Below are 19,839 nucleotides of genomic sequence, written 5' to 3'. Positions count from 1 at the left end.
CTCTTCAACGTCGCTCATATTAGTGTAGAGACAAGTTTTATTTAGTCGTTTGCGAAAAGACGAACGCTGCTGTGAACGCAGCAGTTACTGAGATCGTTGATGAACAACAGTAACATCTGAAACTGACCTGACAGTGCCGCTGGGCATCAGTGGAACTATGCTCCCTCACTGAGCTCGGTCAGTGCGATCAGACTAACCTGGCTGTGCATCACGTGACCAGTCACCACTCTCTCAGTGCTGCCTGTCGCACTAATGAAATGTTGTATCCTGGAAGTACTGGTCATAACTTCACACTATGCGATTGGATCTTGGAGATGAATCCGTGATGAGGGACGCTGTCAAAGGCTTCTCTCTCTCTCTCTCTCTCTTATATATATATATGTCGATTATTACTGAATACCATGCTTGTGTCTCTGTGCGGCTGGTGTGTGTGTGTGTGTGTGTGTGTGTGTGTGTGTGTGTGTGAGTTATTTTTACCATGCTTATACCTTATGTAGTATAGTATTCCGAGCGCATTCTAGTGACTCGCTTTAAGTAGCATTGTGTAGTGCATGCAATGACATAATTATATAATATCATCCATCAGTACCTCTGTTACTGAAACAAAAACTTCTTAAGCTTATTGGCATTTAGTATTTGTGAACCGTGCGCTGCCGCGCACTTGTTTCTTCCCCGCAGCGGGTCAGCATCAAAACTTGAGTTTCTTGTGGAACTGTATTCACGTGCTTCAGTGAGGGATCCCACCTGAGACAAATCAACATGACCGGCGTTGAAAAGTTTGTTTGTCTCTATGAGCTGATCACGTATCCTTCTATCCTTATGGGGAAATAATTTAAAATAACTGAAGTTACGCCTGGAATCAATCAACATGATTAAGTCTTATGTCTTATTCTTACACAGGCTTTGTCGGTGGCGCTTCTCTGCACTGCTCGTCAGTGTCTGTACCGGGAACTACGACAAAACCGTCAGTTGACATGGAGTGCCAGTTACGGTGTGTATGAACAGCGCGTGCTGGGGAGGGTTTGGGGGGGGGGGGGGTGGGTCAGTGCTCGCAGTCAGGTGTCGCGTGTGTGTGTGTGTGTGTGTGTGTGTGTGTGCGCGCGCGCGCGCGTGTGTGTCACCGGTGTGTGTGCCACGGTGTGTGTGTGTGTCAGTGTGTGTGTGTGTTCGTGTATGTGTGCGCGCGCGCACGTGTGTATGTGTCACAGCCGTGTGTTAGTTGGGGGTTGGGGGTGGAGGAGGGGGGAAGGTCAGTACTCGCAGTGGGGGGGGGTGTCGGCACTGTGCCACTAGTGTGTGGGCGAGGTGTGCAGAGAGCAGTGTGTGTGTGTGTGTGCGCGCGCGTGTGTGTGTGTGTGCGCGCGCGCGTGTGTGTGCGTTAAAACAAAGGAAAACCATCGAGTCTTTTGCGTGAGGGAATTGGACAACAGCATTACAACGACACAATCTCACGGCAAAATAGGTCACGATAAAAGTGACTCGCCAGAGTGCTAAAAACTCGTGCGACCTACTTTACACATGAAAATATATATGTACTAAACGTTCACCATTTAATTGTATCTGGAAATGTAAGAAAAATTCACCACATCATAACTTCACGAGAAAAGAAGGCAACTAAAAGGAAGCAAGTTTTTTTCTTTGCACCAAAGCAATTTTAGTGGGTGTGCCGTTCCCAGTTTTGATTGCCCATTTATCGAAGGTCAAGGTTACCTAGCAGCAGACACGCTTTACTGTCGATTGCTGGAAAATTCGTTGGTGGGTATGATGCTCTTGTCAGCGTTTTCTGTTGTTTAGCTTGTTATCAAATGTTGCACATTGTTAGACTGTGGTTTGCGGTGAAACCAGGCTAGTCATACACTATACAGAATATGGTATTGTTGTTTTAAAATGCGCAAAGTGTTCATGATAATTCCGGAATCAAAGTTTCAGACCCATCCTCTTGATTCTGACATGCAGAATGACAGTATAGTATTAGTATAGTATTGTACAGTATAGTATAATATTTCAGCTTAACTTAGGCCGCAAGAACTTTTGCTGATCTTTTGATCAGAGCGAAGTTACCTAACTGTGGAGCTAATTCTAAACGATCTTTTGACCGTATCTAAGCTTCAGTCGAGTCTGTAACTGAGTGGTGGGTGGCAGCGGGCACCACTTGTGTGGTTCGGAGCGGATGGCGAAAGTCTCTGCAGAAGATGTGGTCTTTGAAGACATGGTCAATCATATTTTTTAAGCTGTTGAGTGTTTTTGCGTTTACCACATTGTCGTCCAAGTTGCTCCAGGTGTCCACTGCTGTGATCGTGAAAAAGTTTTGTCTGAGACTTGTGCTGCAGAACTGTTTCTTGAGTTTGTAACTGTTCTTGTCCTGATGGGTCCATTCAGGTTTAGATGGAAAGGAGAGGGGCACTTGTACAGTCCATGGGTATACTTTTTATCTCAATTAATTTGCCTCTTATTCTATAGCTCATGCTGGGGATACCAGTAATTTTCAGCCTTTTCTCGTAGTCCACGTTGTGTAGTCCACGAATACGCTTTGTAGCCATACGTAGTACATTTTCAATTTGGTTCTTGTCTTTTGCATAATATGGCCCCCAAGCACAGTTCGCGAACTCAAGGTGCGGTCTTACTAATGCAATGAATAAGGATCTCATTGAGTCCTTGTCCAGGTGAACATATGATCTGTGATGAGGCCAAGCATTCTGTTGGCTTTATTCACTTGCATTCCTGTGTGTTTCGTGAATTGTAGTTTGCTGTCGATTTGGACTCCAAGGTCTCTCTCTACTTCAGATGAGCTTAATTTTACACATTCTTACTTTCCATGTAGTCTCATGCTGTATTCATGTCTTTTGGTTTTGTTTCCCAAGTGTAGTACACTACATTTTCCTGTGTTGAAATTTATCTGCCATTTATCAGCCCAGTCCACAAGATGATCCAAGTCTATCTGTAATACTCATATTCTTCTGTTAGTCCATAGAGCTTTGTGTCATCCGCATGCATGCTGCAACATTTGTTGACTTCATTTGGTAGGTCATTGATAAATAATACAAAGAGAACGGGCCCTAATACACTGCCTTGAGGTACGCCGCTGGTCACATCTTTCCAGTTTGATAAAGAGCTGTTGACTTTTACCCTCTGTTTTCTGTCAAGAAGGAAACTCTTAATCCAGTTTAACAGATTGCCACAGATACCATAGCCCTCTAGCTTCTTTATTAAACACTGATGTGGTACCGAGTCAAAAGCTTTTGAGAAATTGAGGTAGATGGTGTCTACAGGTGTTCCCTTGTCCAAGCTCTCTGTCCATTGTTCTGGTACTTCCACCAGTTTCGTTACACATGAGTGGTTAGACACAAAGCCATGTTGGCAGGTTGATACATCATTATTGCTTTGCAAGTGTTGAAATAACTAATCTCTCACTATTTTTTCTAGAATTTTACATGGAATACTAGTTAGGCTGACTGGTCTGTAGTTATTAGGTTTCCTTTTTTGAATATGACAGATAAAATGACAGAACCACGAGTTACCAACTGAAGGAAAGTAATCAGTTAATCAAGTCAAACTTATTGATCCACAAAGATAAACGCATTTGCTGGGTGTTGTGCTGCAATCAGTCATAGAAAACATGGGAGGTTTTGACCGTGTATTCTTGTGACAAGCAACAAAAATTAGGGCGTAGTTTTGACGAGGGGGCAAAATCTTCTGCTGTTGTAAGCTACCAAACTGGTTTTGATAATTGATAGATTGTGTTGCATATTTGTTATTAAAATTTTGCCTGAGATGATAAAAACAACCAACATTGCATTCTGTGTATGCAAAGATTAGTTTCATTCACAGGTGAAGACTCTTTAACTTACATTGAATATCAACAGTTGAACTCACACACAAGTTGAAGCCGGTTTTCATTATCAGGTGAGACAGTTTCAGTTGCACCTGTGATCTACTGCAGATTTATCATGGGTGTTTTTAGGGTTTTTTTGTATAATATGGTGGCAATAGTAAGTACTGTAAATACTTGTCCAGTGAACAACAGTAAACTGCTCTGAACTGCCTGGAACATTCCAGAACTGCTCATATGAAAGTAGGCACACGAAAGAGCGAGAAATGTGAGCTAATTTGTCATATGGTCAGTGTGTACTTAAGCAGAAAGGGAGAAAGCAGCACCCGTAAGAGAAAAAGTGTTTGCAACTGTAACATATGATGTCATCCAAATTGGATGTGGTATACATTGTACAGGGTTCATTTTAATGTTTAACCTTGTGTAGCATTTTTTTAGGATGACCTTTAAAAATGGAAACAGTGTGGTGACAAGGTACATCAATATTCATTCAGAAGTGAGTCAGTTAGCTGACTTTTTTTTTTTTTTTTTAAGTGTTAAGTGGTAGGGCGTATACAAAAGAAGTGATTTTGTAAAACTACAAATTGTTCCAACACGGTATATTGGCATTTGTACCCAACACCCTTGGATTCAAAGTTCTCTGCTCTGATCACTCTGCTGATCATGCCTGTTGTACTTCATTGGAAATTGTATGATTATGTATCATACTCTTTTCTTTGCTTGTTTCAGATACTGCATCTGACAGTCAGTTGATTCAGTGGACAGACGAGCTAGAGAGGATTTCAGGATGGAGAAGGGACAGCTAACTCTGTTGAAAGAGTTTGTGAAGATGTGTGAAGTCAAGCCTGAAATACTTCACCTTCCAGAACTGGCCTTCTACAGAGAGTATCTGCAGTCGTAAGTTTCGAGTAATTTGGAAGTTTTAGAAGACACTGAGTTATAACTGAGTTTGAATAAGAAATGAAAGAGGTAACTTTAGTAAGTTAACCTGTTCATTACAGAATATATTCTCAATACTTCACAGAAGACTTCTCAAGATAAAAAGTAGAAATATCAAACTCAAAGAAAACAGAGTGCACTATTTGTAGAAACTTCACTGTGTCTATGTGTAGAAGTTCCTTTGTCAGGTTCTCATTTATATACTGGAAAGGAAAGATTGTCAACAGATCATATTACTGTCATGGTTAGTACTTGATGCAATTGTAGAATTAAATATATTATTTTTAAAAAATCATAACAGATATTGATATAGTTTGCAAGGAGTTTGTGATGGATGAAATTTCTTTTCTTTCTCTTCCAGGCTTGGTGCAAAACTTCCACCGCCACCAAAGTCAGAGACAGTAAGTACCCTCCCCAAACACACACACACAGACACACATATTCTTTACACTCAATCCATTTGATCTACTTGAAGTTGTGGTCTTCGGTGTTGGCAATAAAAGATGTCAGGATCTTTTAAGTTTGTCTAAAATACCATTGACAAATATAACCTCTTGGATCTGCAGAAATCAAAAGACTAACATGGCTTCTTTTTATGTGGGTACTTTTGACATTTGAAACTAGTTAAAATGATTACATGAAAAATGTTTACAGTATATGAACCTAACAAACTTTCAGTTTATATTTTGTTGTCACTTTTGTGTTTTGTTCAGTGAACATCAGTTCAAATGAAATTCTCCCCCCATGGAGATGCCGGGGGTCTTTCAGTATAAATAGCATACCCGCCTTCTGGAAATTCTGTGCAAGAAATTTCCTCTTTTCTGTCACTCTTTCTTTCTGCCTTTTTTTCTGTCTTCACTGTTGTCTCCTTTTTCTGCCTTCCCAGTCCATTCCCCTTTCTTTATTCAAGCAAGCATAGACACTTTTTTTTATCTTTTCCGCAGTCTATGATGTACTATCTGTGCTGATTTGCTCTGGCGATTAGGTAGTGAGATGTGAACACTGGAATGGGTACTGGCTGCCCATTCTGCAGTGTTATTTGCCTATATGGCCTTTTTTATGCATTTTTTGTTTGGTTTTGAAGTATTGCTTTATTTCCTTTTCTATGATTTTTTGTAATCTGGGGATGATAAATAAAGCGGAATGGCTGGCGTCCTCAGCATTGCCTAGTTTTATTTGCCATAAGGAGCTAAATAGTTGGAATACTATGTCATGAACTGTGTTTTGTAGGTTGGTCTTAGTGTTTTTTTTGTAAATGTGACAGTTTTGTGTTGACGCGGTTAAGCATTTGTATGGTTTGACAGTCCTGATGTGGCCATGTGCGGTGGGCTGGACTATAAGCAACAAGAATAAGAATAAAATAATGAAATTCTGCTTATCTAATGAGTGTGGATCATGTACATACTGTATCCTTCCATAAACAGTATAGATCTGAGTCTATATAAGAAATACCCTTCTTTAAATAGCATACATTTAGTGATGCCAGATAAGTAAAAGTAAACCTTAGTGTCATGCGGAGAAAAAAGTGAAGAACTATGGTAATGTACCCAACTAGAAAATCAGTGTCCATGGGTTGAGTCCCAAATGGGTCAGGATTTTTGCTCTTCCTCTCCACTAAAGTGGTAGTCTGGTAGCTAGTCATTGGTTGAGATGATAAAGTGAGGTCCATTGTGCAGCATGAACTTTGCACACATAAAAGAATCCATGGCAACTAAAGGGTTGTCTCTGGCAAAACTCTGGTGAAAAAGTGACTTTGATAGTTAAAAAACAACAGAAAACCCCCACACACTTTGAGACAGAAACAAAGGATTGCACTGCACGATGGTGACATACTGTCCTTGGAGAGAGCAACCTGAATTTTGTACACAGAAATCTTTATTGGCATAAAAAAAGGACAAAGAAGTAATACAATAAAGTACAGTACATCCCCTAGCATAGGACTCTTTGTACTGCAGGATTGAGGTAACAGAAACTGGGCCTTATCAATGATGGCTTTGGTGATTAGTTCTTTATCTCTGTTCCAGACAGAGGAAGAAAAGCCTGAGGCAAAACCAGCATCCCCACCACCACCGGCTGAAGAGGAGGATGAGGAAATTGTCGAGAGCGACGTTGGTAAGTGATTGGGTTGCACAACTTCAGTTTTTAACCAGGATTCCTGTTTTCCTCTTTACTTTTTCAAGCACTACTGCACCCTTGGTCAGTCAGCGTGCAAGTGATGTTTAATATGTGTGGCACTGGAACTGTTTGAATGGCAGCAGTTATACCTCGAAATTCCAGATGTCTTTACTGAATGTGGAATTTGAATAAAAAAAATTGTATACTGGTAAAGTCACACATGTAAATCAAGCAACTGATGTTTTTATAACAGGTCTAGGCTGTTCTGTTGTGAAATGTGGGCCCATTTTCACTGAACACCCCCCGATTGGAAACATGCTGATCTGTGAAATCTTTGCTTTGTGAATGATGTTCCAATGATGTGCCTGCAGAGTTGGACAACACGGGTGTCATCAGCGATGATGACGAAGACATGCCTGAATACGCTGACGTCAACATTGAGGTGACAGACGACATGATTGACCAAGCCAGCGACAAGAGGAACGAAGCCATGGATGCTATGGCAGAAGGTGAGTGCATTCTGGTCTTATTTCTGGGAAGGAGTACTTCGGTCAGTGCTTGTGCATGCATGCAGTCATGCCTGCACACACACGCACACACATGCTGACACGCTTGCTTATACATGTGCACACACAAGCGCTCTCATACACACAGTCTCTCTCGCTTAGAAAATACATTGGTGAATGAAATCACACATGTTTTTTGCACAAGAGGTATACTGTCCTCATTCATCAGTCACTATAGATGTTGAGCATCTGACTTCCATATGACATAAATAAATCCAGAAAGTGGGAATATGAGTTATACAAGTGCCATTTGATAGAAATAAGCACAGGAACTGTGCATCCAATTAAAACAGAACTAACTCCAGATGTCTGTGTAATTAGACCCAGAAATACTCAAATGGAAAGTGGGTGTATTATAGTAACAAGTCCATTTGTCTGTGTTATTAAACTCAGAAATTAAAAGTGGGCATATAATGGGCAGTTGTGTGTGTGATTAGAAATAGACTCAGAAATAAACTGGGCATTATTAGTAATAAGTCCAGTTGTCTGTGTGAATAGAAATAGACTCAGAAATAAACTGGGCATTATTAGTAATAAGTCCAGTTGTCTGTGTGAATAGAAATAGACTCAGAAATAAACTGGGCATTATTAGTAATAAGTCCAGTTGTCTGTGTGAATAGAAATAGACTCAGAAATAAACTGGGCATTATTAGTAATAAGTCCAGTTGTCTGTGTGAATAGAAATAGACTCAGAAATAAACTGGGCATTATTAATAATAACTCCATTTGTCTGTGTGGATAGAAATAGACCCAGAAATAGAAAGTGGGCACATAATAGTGTCAACTCTCGTCGTCTGTGTGGATAGAAATAGACCCAGAAATAGAAAGTGGGCACATAATAGTGACAACTCTCGTCGTCTGTGTGGATAGAAATAGACCCAGAAATAGAAAGTGGGCACACAATAGTGACAACTCTCATCGTCTGTGTGGATAGAAATAGACCCAGAAATAGAAAGTGGGCACATAATAGTGACATCTCCAATTGTCTATCTGATTAGAAATAGACCCAGAAATAGAAAGTGGGCACAAAATAGTGACAACTCCAGTTGTCTGTGTCTTCAGAAATAGACCCAGAAATAGAAAGTGGGCACATAATAGTGACAACTCCAGTTGTCTGTGTGGATAGAAATAGACCCAGAAATAGAAAGTGGGCACAGAAAATAGTAACATTAGTGTCATGTGATAGAAACAGACCCAGAAACAGTGTATCCACATTAAAAAAACAACAACTCCAGTTGTCTGTGTGATGAGAGAAACAGACCCAAAAATAGAAAGTAGACACAAACACACATGTGAGGGGAGTGTTATGCCCAAAAGAAGTACCGGGAAGCTGAGAGAGGTGTTGATGGTGTTGCAGGTCGCTTTGAGGACTGTGTCCAGTTGTTCACTGATGCCATCAAGCTGAACCCCACCTCCGCTTTGCTCTATGCCAAGAGGGCCAGGTCAGTTGGTTTGTCTATAGGGGTCACAAAAACTTGAGGACCACTGGGAAGCTTGCACAGTTTTCTTCTTGGGGGCATGGCGAAATGATGCTTATATTTCCAGCAAACAGTGGTGTGTGCAGTCAGTGTAATGGGCATGGTGAAATGATGCATATATTTCCAGCAAACAGCGGTGTGTGCAGTCAGTGTGATGGGCATGGTGAAATGATGCTTATATTTCCAGCAGTGGTGTGTGCAGTCAGTGTGATGGGCATGGTGAAATGATTCTTATATTTCCAGCAAACAGTGGTGTGTGCAGTCAGTGTAATGGACATGGTGAAATGATGCTTACATTTCCAGCAAACAGTGGTGTATACAGCCAGTGTAATGGGCATGGTGAAATGATGCATATATTTCCAGCAAACAGTGGTGTGTGCAGTCAGTGTAATGGGCATGGCGAAATGGTGCTTATATTTCCAGCAAACAGCGGTGTGTGCAGTCAGTGTAATGGGCATGGTGAAATGATGCTTATATTTCCAGCAGTGGTGTGTGCAGTCAGTGTGATGGGCATGGTGAAATGATTCTTATATTTCCAGCAAACAGTGGTGTGTGCAGTCAGTGTAATGGGCATGGTGAAATGGTGCTTATATTTCCAGCAAACAGTGGTGTATACAGCCCAGCCAGTGTAATGGACATGGTGAAATGATGCTCATATTTCCAGCAAACAGCGGTGTGTGCAGCCAGTGTAATAGGCACCACTCATATCAAGAGGTGCTTTCTTGCATGTGCACTTCCATTTTTTACATTTAAAAACCTGCTGTTGTTTACAAACCATTGAATAACGGTACATTTTTGGTTGAAACATCAGACATTTTTCAGGCAGTTCAGAGTATTTGGTGAGAGGCTGTTGTAGACCATATGCAGCCTGCCAATTTTAAATCATCTCTTGCTTTTTAAACATTTTATAAAACTCTGCCTATTTTCATGAAGTGGTCCTAAACTTTTTGTCTACTGTTTTTCTGCCTGTCTAAAATTGTTTACTGATTTAAAAAGAAAAGAAGAAAAAAAGAATTTTCTGGTGCTGATGATAGATGTTTGCTTGTTTATCGAGTGATAGAAAAAAAATGAAGAGAATTTGTGTATGTTCCAGAATATGAGGGTTCTTCCTAAAACTTGTGCATTGGTCTGCATTGTGAGAAATAGCATCACTTGAAAACTTTGGTAAATTGTGTCACTTCAGCTTCTCATAAATGATAAAGCTTTCATGAAATAGTTTGGAAACGTACCTCTGAAAACTTCGATAAATTGGGATAACACAAAAATAATTCCACTGAAATCTTTGATAAATTGGGATAACCTGGAAATAATTCCACTGAAAACTTTGATAAATTAGGATAACCTGGAAATAATTCCACTGAAAACTTTGATAAATTAGGATAACCTGGAAATAATTCCACTGAAAACTTTGATAAATTGGGATAACCTGGAAATAATTCCACTGAAAACTTCCATGAATTGGGACAACATGGAAATAATTCCACTGAAAACTTTGATAAATTGGGATAACCTGGAAATAATTCCACTGAAAACTTCCATGAATTGGGACAACATGGAAATAATTCCTCTGAAAACTGATAAAATTGGGATAACTAGGAAATGTACCTGTGAAAACTTTGATAAACTGAGATAACATGGAAATAACAGAAATAACTATACTGAACACTTTGATAAATTGGGATAGCAAGGAAATAGTCACACCCAGATCGAACCTGCCTTTGTTTCAGCGCCTATCTGAAGATGAAGAAGCCCAAGAAGACAATCCATGACTGCACCAAAGCTATAGAGCTGAATCCTGACTCTGCACAGGGCTACAAGTGGAGAGGGAAGGCACACAAGTGAGTGCATGTGTGCTGGAAGCATAAAACCAGAGTGTCCACATGAGTTTAGGAAGTCAGTATTAGATTTAAAGTATTGTCTGAATGGTAATGTGGACGTTAAGAGTAAGTCTCCAGATGAAAAGAGGTATGTATATTTATAAATGTATGTTAGTGATTTTCTAGATATAGAGAAAGATGATGCAGGTGAAGAGAAATCATTTGTAAGGAGCAGCATTGGTTTGGTGTGAGATTGTTTCCCAATACAGAGAAGAGCAGATGAGCAGAAATAAGAAACCTTGCATGCTGGAGCTGAATAGCATGGTGGACAATTTCCATGATGATTTAGTGAAGAGAAAATGATTTTTCTTTTCTCAGTTTCATCATTTAGATTCTTGCCTGATCTTGTTTCACCACACCTTCCAAAGCTGTCCATGCCCATCCCCAGCTCCTTCCCTTTTCTAAAAATGTGTATAGTCGTTTGCACAGGACAGGAATGTAAGACCCCTGCTGGAGTCTGCACTAGTGGGTAAGGTAAGTATGTTATTTAAACGTAAAAAAAAAAAAAATTCAGCCAGGAATAAATCGGCAGAGGAAAGCAGTTTGGACTGGTCATTAAATGACTTTGTAAACAAAGAGCATTACAGCGTAGGGTGCTGAGGACTGGATAACCCTTGTGTGTGTGTGTGTGTGTGAAGGTTGTTGGGCCACTGGGAGGAGGCCTACCACGACCTGACTTTGGCCTGTAAGCTGGACTATGACGATGACGCCAACGCCACGCTTCATGAAGTCACGCCCAATGTGAGTCCACTGGATGTTGTTCACTTGTTGGTGCATGAAGAGTGAGCTGCTCTAGGCTGTGGTTGGATTGTGTGATACCCCTTCCTGGCCTGTGGTGGGAGTGCGTGATTTTTTTTCCCCCCCAGGCTGTAGTGGGAGAATGTGATCCCTTTCCCTAGGCTGTTGGTGGGAGAATGTGATCCCCTTCCGTAGGCTGTTGGTGGGATAATGTGATTCCTGACCCTAGGCTGTTGGTGGGATGATGTGGTCCCCTTCCCTAGGCTGTTGGTAGGATAATGTGATCCCCTTCCCTAGGCTGTTAGTGGGATAATGTGATTTCCTTCCCTAGGCTGTTGGTGGGATGATGTGATTTCCTTCCCTAGGCTGTTGGTGGGATGATGTGATTTCCTTTCGTAGGCTGTTGGTGGGATAATGTGATTCCCTTCCCTAGGCTGTGGTGGGATAATGTGATTCCCATCCCTAGGCTGTGGTGGGATAATGTGATTCCCTTCCCTAGGCTGTGGTGGGATAATGTGATTCCCATCCCTAGGCTGTGGTGGGATGATGTGATTCCCATCCCTAGGCTGTGGTGGGATGATGTGATACCAGTCCCTAGGCTGTTGGTGCGATAATGTGATACCAGTCCCTAGGCTGTTGGTGGGAGAATGTGATTCCCTTCCCTAGGCTGTGGTGGGAGGAGTGTATTATTCCCCTCCTTAGGCTGTGTTGGGAGTATGTAATTCCCTTCCCCAGTCTGTAGTGGCACAAATCCCCATCACCTTGCAATGTTGTGTGCGTCAGGCCAAGAAGATCATGGAGCACAAGCGGAAGTACGAACGTCAGCATGAGGAGCAGGAGCTGAAGAAGAGGAAGGAGAGGATCCGTAAGGCCAGGGCTGAGTACGAGGAGCTGAAACGGGTGAGAGGCCTGCACACACACAATGCACACTTTGCTATCCACATAAAGAGAAGTTCATTTGTAGCATAAAACTCATAAAGGATTCATGAGAATCGCCATCTGCTCACACACACACAGAATGCACAACACTTTGCTGTTCACATGAAGAGAAGTTGATTTGTAGCATAGAACTCATTAACGATTCGTGAGAATCGCCATCTGCTCACACACACACAGAATGCACAACACTTTGCTGTTCACATGAAGAGAAGATGATTTGTAGCATGAAACTCATAAACGATTCATGAGAATCGCCATTTGCTCACACACATAGAGAATGCACAACACTTTGCTGTTCAAATGAAGAGAAGTTCATTTGTGGTGTAAAACTCACAAATGATGTGTGAGAATCACCGTCTGCACACATATAGAATGCAGCAGTCCTTAATTATTCCCAGTTGGAGAAATTTGTTTGTGGTACAAAACATGTAAACTATGCATGAGAATCACAATCATCTAAAATGTATATGCCTAAAAGATATGAAATGTTAAAAATATACATAAAATAAAGATATCAATGAATAGAAAGCTGGTAAAAAAAGTGAAAAAAAGGGATATTGATAAATAAGAATATTGAAATTGTCTCAGTGATGCATTGAATATGTGAAGTGAAGATGTGTGATGTGCAATGTGATGTGGCGTGATAATGTGCTAGGTGTGTGCATGTGGTCTGAAGTGTTGTGGTGAGGTGTGGTGTAATGTGATGTGGTGTGATATTGTGCTGTGTGTGCATGTGGTCTGAAGTGTTCTGGTGAGGTATGGTGTAATGTGATGTGGTGTGATAATGTGCTGTGTGTGTGCATGTGGTCTGAAGTGTTGTGGTGAGGTGTAATGTGATGTGTGATATTGTGCTCTGTGTGTGCATGTGGTCTGAAGTGTTGTGGTGAGGTGTGGTGTGATATTGTGCTGTGTGTGTGCATGTGGTCTGAAGTGTTGTGGTGAGATGTGGTGTAGTGTGGTGTGATATTGTGCTGTGTGTGCATGTGGTCTGAAGTGTTGTGGTGAGGTGTGGTGTAATGTGGTGTGATATTGTGCTGTGTGTGTGCATGTGGTCTGAAGTGTTGTGGTGAGATGTGGTGTAATGTGGTGTGATATTGTGCTGTGTGTGCATGTGGTCTGAAGTGTTGTGGTGAGGTGTGGTGTAATGTGGTGTGATATTGTGCTGTGTGTGTGCATGTGGTCTGAAGTGTTGTGGTGAGGTGTGGTGTAATGTGATGTGGTGTGATATTGTGCTGTGTGTGTGCATGTGGTCTGAAGTGTTGTGGTGAGGTGTGGTGTAATGTGATGTGGCGTGATGTGCTGTGTGTGTGCATGTGGTCTGAAGTGTTGTGGTGAGATGTGGTGTAAAGTGGTGTGATATTGTGCTGTGTGTGTGCATGTGGTCTGAAGTGTTGTGGTGAGGTGTGGTGTAATGTGGTGTGATATTGTGCTGTGTGTGTGCATGTGGTCTGAAATGTTGTGGTGAGGTGTGGTGTAATGTGGTGTGATATTGTGCTGTGTGTGTGCATGTGGTCTGAAATGTTGTGGTGAGGTGTGGTGTGTGGTGTGAATGTGTGTGTGATATTGTGCTGTGTGTGTGCATGTGGTCTGAAATGTTGTGGTGAGGTGTGGTGTAATGTGGTGTGATATTGTGCTGTGTGTGTGCATGTGGTCTGAAATGTTGTGGTGAGGTGTGGTGTAATGTGGTGTGATATTGTGCTGTGTGTGTGCATGTGGTCTGAAGTGTTGTGGTGAGTGAGGTGTATTGTGATGTGGTGTGATAATGTGCTGTGTGTGTGCATGTGGTCTGAAGTGTTGTGAGGTGTGATGTAATGGGGTGTGTGTTGTTCATGCAGGAGCAGGGTCAGGAAGATGCCCCCACTGGAGGATTCCCTGGCTTCCCTGGTGCTTTCCCAGGTAACTGACAAAGGGTTTGAAAGTCTGGGGAAGTCTTGGGGGGAAGGGAGAGAACCATTACCAGGGCTGGCACATGGTTTTGAAAAACGTTGTTTTGCTCTTTAGGGTTTGGAAAACTTGAACTTTTGATAAAACCCTTGACCAGTTCCATTCAACAAAGAGCTTAGATTGGATTTAGAAAAATGACTAAATGAACCAAAAAGTAATGAAAATTGAACATTGACACCAGAGGATCAGCTTAGGTCCTGTGTGGAGTACATACTTGGCACTCTGACAAAGAACCCATGGCAACACAAGTGTTGTCTACTGGCGAAATTCTCCAAAAAAATCGACTGTGATAGGTATACAAATAACATGCATGTACTGAAGGCCTGACTAAGCTTGAGTCAGGCTGATGGTCCGGCATCTGCCAGGTAGGTGATGTGAAGCATAATTAAATGCAGTGGTCATGGGAAAAAAAAGAAAACAGTAATGTGAATAGAAAAATTGAACAATGATGGGTAAAGTGTCATCCAAACAAAATTGTAAACAAAGCAGATGGTTCTCAAATAAAAACTGATAAGCAGATATTCCCATGTTCAAACGTCACCTGATAGTTGTGTGCACAGACCATGAAGAGTTGTTTCCCTTAGACCCGAAATAAATGTTTTATATGACCACATGTATTTTTCCCCCTTTGACCAGTTTGTTTCCCTTAGATCACAGATGAAATGCACTGCCATACTGAATGTGATAGTTTTTCTTATTCGTTTCCATTGCCTTTTTTTTTTTTTTTTTTTTTTTTTTTTCATGAAAAACAATTTCCATATTGAAACTTGGGATTGTGTGAGTTGGGTTCATAAGACCTGTAAACCTTTTCAATCAATTTTGAGTGTGGCTGCCCCTATTCTTGATTTTAACATTACATTTGTTGATATTTGGCACCAAAACTACAATCTATCCATTGTTTTATAATGTTTGTTGATATTGGGCACCAAAACTACAATCTATCCATTGTTTTGTAATGTTTGCTGATATTGGGCACCAGAACTACAATCTATCCATTGTTTTGTAATGTTTTGAACTTGAAAAAAAGGACTTATTTATTTGCACATATTTGTCTGTCCCATGTACAATTTAAGGATCCATGGGCGGTATGCCAGGAATGCCAGACATGAGCACGCTGCTGCAAGACCCAGAACTCTTGGCAGCCCTGCAGGTAAATTCTGTGTGTGTGTGTGTGCGCATGTGTGTGTTGAAACATGTGTTGTACTTACAGGTGTATTAACAAGCTGGATGTGCATACATGTGTCCAAATATCAGCTAGTAAATGTGGTGTTGCACATTTGTCTGAACATGCAGTGATGTCTCCTTGAGAAACTGACACTGATGGAACACCCCCCCAATGCTCCCATGTTTCAGGACCCTGAGGTGTCGGCGGCCTTCCAGGACGTGGCGACAAACCCAGCCAACATCTCCAAGTACCAGAACAACCCCCGTGTGCAGCAGGTCATCAACAAGCTGGCCGCCAAGTTTGGCACCGGAGCCACAGGGGCCGGTGAGGGACCCGGCGCCACCTCCAACCCTCCAGGCTTCTCTTGAAATGGTGCTTGTGTGTGTTGATTTGGGGGAGAGGGGTGTCATGATAGTAATAAGTTTATATGGTATAGCACCTGTTCATGTAAAACATGCTCAGTTGCTATGCACGGTACAAAAACAGACATGTAAAATGTGCATTTAACTACACATACTTCACAGTGACCCTTCAGTGCAGACTCCGGCAGGGGGAAGGAATCAGACCCCATCTGGAGTCTGCATTACTGGGTCATGATAAGTATGCTTGATACACAAAATTTTAGGAGAAATTTTTCCTTTTAAGCGCTAAAGCACCAGCTGCTTGCCTGCCAGTCTACCTACCTACGTAGTTGCAAATGTACAGCATGCATGACACAGTTACAGTGAAAACATATAGGTACCTCTGAAAAAAATAAAAACACATTACATGTAAAGTTGAGTTGGGGTGTAAGGATTTACTCTGAGACATAATCTCTTGACAGTGAAAGTACTTGCAGAAACATTTGGTCATCAGATGATTGCAGAACAATGCTTGCTGGGATGTTGCACAGAGCATTTAAAGGAGTTTTGACATTTCACTTGAACACATGCAGAAATTCATAAAACCATTTTCTCAGTCTCTTTCCCCACATGAAGCCTCAACTGAATTAGATATTGGCTAAAGACATACTCTACTGCTTGTTCCGCTGTGAATTGGATGTGTGTGGGATGGGTTTGTGTTGCTTTCTTTTTCTTTCCTCTCACCATCCACGCCCCACCCCCCACCCCCAACTTTCCCCACCACTCCCCTGCCCCCGGTTCTGATGGTGATGATGACATGTATAGATGTATAGTGCTTAACCTCAGTTAAAGACAAGGCTCTAAGTGCTTTGCAAACACAAGACTTGTTTGCATAACAGGCTGCCTTCTTTGTTAGAGCTGACGAAGAGCTGCCTTTTGGCATGCCCCCCACCCACACTCATACAGACATTTAACTTTTCAGGTGTATGTCCATTTGTTTATTTATTTATTTTATTAAAAAATATATTTTTTAATGTTACCCTGCCATGTAGGCAGACATTCTCTGTTTTGGTGTGTGTGCATCCTGGGTATGTTCTTCTTTTCATAACACACCAAACACATGGATTACAGGGTCTTTAATGTGGGTATTTGATCTCCTGTGTGCGAGTACACTCAGAAGTTAAGGCACTAGCAGGTCTGCACACATGTTGGCCTGGGACATAGAAAAGTCTCCACCTTCAACCATCAGGTGATCCAAAACCAGGGATCGAACTCATGAAACTCAGGCAAGAATGCAGTGCTCACTCTAACCACTTGACCACTGCACCTGTCTTTCTGTCGGATGCCTAGTGTATTCATTTGTTGTGGAATCTGACTGATGTAAAAGTATAACTGCAATGATTGCGACCATGCATATATGTTTGACACAGCCAGTATTGCCTGACATCAAGTCCCTCGGGTTTTCTTTGCTGCACTTCTGGATTGTTACATTTTACTGCACAGCTGATAGAGGTTTTAAATCTGTCAGTGTTGAAAACCTTAATTCTTGGCTCATTCTTTGTGCTAAATTTCAGTTACATGTTTTTAATCTTTCAGTGTTGAAAATCTTTGTCTCACTGTTTGTACTATTTCCATTGTGCATGTAAAGATAACATTTGATTTGTTCCAGAGAAGTGAGTGTGTGGACAAGCGAAAAAGCGGAGGAATCTGTGCTGGATGAGGGTAGAAAAAACAACAAAGAGACCAACAGGAGCATCAAGTGCATGGAGAGAAGATGGTGGAAAAAACGAGGAGAAGTGTGTATGTCCAGGGAGTACGGGAAGGGAAGGGTGTCAAAAAAAAAAAAAAGAAGAAAAAAAAGAGGAAAAAGTAACAATGGTGCATTTCTTTCATTTCTAACTGATTGTTGTCATAAGCATGTCCCATAAAGACAGAGTGACTTGATAATATAACACTGTATCACCATTACTTAGAGGTTAAGGTGTCAGGAGGCTGGATGATCTTGTAGTATTTTGTTGTGTTTCTCTTTGTATCCCATTATTGAGTATTTGCCGAGTTAAGTTTCTTGGAATTTTTTTTAAAGTTTATGCTCAGTTTCATTTTTGTGTTCAAATATGTGAAGGAATGTAGGAGATTGGAATTGTCACTCCTTTCCCCTTATGTAGCTGTATTTTGCAGAATACAGAAATGTGTGTGGCAGCAAGCTATCAGGTGTTGTAAACCTGCTACAGTTTGGATGAACCACTACCTAAATCCCGGGCTTTGTTTGTGTAGTGTTGATAATGTGTAGACTGTCCAGTTGTTGAGGTGTCCAACACAGCCACTGGTAGAAGCATGTTCTACATAATCCAACAGGTGTGTGGGATGGCATTCATGCTGTCGCTAGTGTTTGGCAACGATAAACATGTCTGAAGTTTTGAAGAGTGCTGTTCGTTTTTTCCTGTTCAGCTACATACACTGTTAGGACATTATTGACCGGCTTTCATCAGCTGTGGACGGCTATGTTCCAGTGTTGCTACTGGCTGTCTGTGGGTTAGGTTTTGATCACTGTGCTCTTGTCATTCTCAGTGAGTGGTAAGTTTGTTTTCTTCCCTCCGTCTCCAACTTGACTGGGTTATTATATTGTCTTTTGTCATGTGAATGATAACACTGCACATGCTTCATTGTGAATCAGTACCATAGCTGACAAGAATTGGGATTCAGGCCTTTTATTAGAAAAAAAAACATTGAAAAAAACACTTAAGGATACTAGATCTGTCTCAAAATCAAATCCAAGAATTTGGGGGGGGATGGGGGGTGTGTGAAGGGACATGTGTACCAAACAGTAATGTTATATACAAATACATGATTGCTGAGCTTTTACAGAGGGTTTTTGAATATTTTTTTTTATTGAAGAAATTTCTAAACTCAGTCACCCTTTGATTACTTGATTTAAAAGTATGGTAGGAATAAGTGTTGTGTCATCTGAAATTGATCTGACCAGGCTTGAAATACAGGGGGAAAATTTTGATGAGATAGTGATTAACTCCTATAATATCTTGGAGGAAGTCTCAGTCAGATGACATGATTTCAGCAGAACATGGTCATCAGAAATAACAACTGAATTCTTCACTCTTCCATCCAGGTCAGTGTGTTCAGATCCATTCTCATTTGCAGTAAATCATGTCAGTTTACATTCCCACTGCAACTGTTTGTCAGACTGTGATTATGTACCAGTAAATTGACAGGTCAATAGCGGAGATGAAATAGAGGGTGAAGTGGGGGAAATAGGTTCATGGTCCTTTTTTTTTTTTTTTTCCAATTATAGCTTAATTGCAATCTGAGCATGGCATAAGGGTTTGTTGTGAAGTCTTCATGTGAAGATTGGGAACATGTGATAAAAGATGTTGCTAATGAAATGTGCATTAAATCCTGTCGGGAAATATGCAGCTTATTTTTTTAATTGATTTTCAGTGCGAACTGAAAAGAAAAATAGCCGGTTTCAAGTGTTAGGATTTCTTTGATTGTGTTTGCTTTAAATCTGTTTGAATTTCTTCAATTTTTTCTGCATGAGATATTGATGTTCTCTTTATTTGTACATGTGTGTACATGTGTTTGACTTTATGAATTGAGCATGTGAGTGTGTGTAAGACCTTTAAAATTGACAAGGCAACTTGCATTACCTGCAATCATTCCGGGGTGGTGGGTCAGGAGTAGGGTGGAGGTGGCTAGGTTTCTGATGTAGGCATTTTTTCTTTTGCTGAAAACAGACAGACAGAACAAACAAACATACAAACAAAAAATGCTGCTGTTCTTTGCTGTGAATGTACTGGATGCACATGTGTGGTAAGAAACAAAGAATTCTCAGCACATCATCTCTCTGAAACTTGAATTGTTGGTCATTTTGGCAAAAGTTATCTTACCTGCTT

General features: G+C 41.1%; 1 protein-coding gene across 2 annotated transcripts; it reads left to right on the top strand.

Annotated features, from left to right (window-relative positions):
• Positions 1-1,694: 1,694 nt before the first annotated feature.
• LOC143283653 (hsc70-interacting protein-like) lies at positions 1,695-19,520 on the top strand. 2 transcript variants are annotated; one of them, XM_076589867.1, is made up of 13 exons: positions 1,695-1,755; positions 4,559-4,726; positions 5,130-5,169; positions 6,793-6,880; positions 7,255-7,392; positions 8,807-8,891; positions 10,655-10,765; positions 11,443-11,545; positions 12,326-12,442; positions 14,317-14,377; positions 15,499-15,575; positions 15,779-15,914; positions 17,601-19,520. In XM_076589867.1, exons 2-13 carry the CDS (start codon positions 4,617-4,619, stop codon positions 17,606-17,608), a joined length of 1,074 nt encoding a protein of 357 aa, XP_076445982.1. In that variant the 5' UTR covers positions 1,695-1,755; positions 4,559-4,616; the 3' UTR covers positions 17,609-19,520. The 2 variants fall into 2 exon arrangements, with proteins under 2 accessions (XP_076445982.1, XP_076445981.1); XM_076589866.1 differs by having other exon boundaries at positions 15,779-15,962.
• Positions 19,521-19,839: the final 319 nt, after the last annotated feature.

Source organism: Babylonia areolata, chromosome 7, assembly GCF_041734735.1.
Source record: "Babylonia areolata isolate BAREFJ2019XMU chromosome 7, ASM4173473v1, whole genome shotgun sequence".
NCBI classification, from domain to species: Eukaryota; Metazoa; Mollusca; class Gastropoda; order Neogastropoda; family Buccinidae; genus Babylonia; species Babylonia areolata.
This window is presented reverse-complemented; position numbering and strand designations above follow the sequence as displayed.

Coding starts and splice junctions, on each gene's coding strand:
- LOC143283653 (XM_076589866.1), top strand. CDS start 4,617: ATGGAGAAGGGACAGCTAACTCTGTTGAAAGAGTTTGTGAAGATGTGT. Junction 8,892..10,654: donor CTCTATGCCAAGAGGGCCAG/GTCAGTTGGTTT, acceptor CCTTTGTTTCAG/CGCCTATCTGAAGATGAAGA. Junction 10,766..11,442: donor TGGAGAGGGAAGGCACACAA/GTGAGTGCATGT, acceptor GTGTGTGTGAAG/GTTGTTGGGCCACTGGGAGG.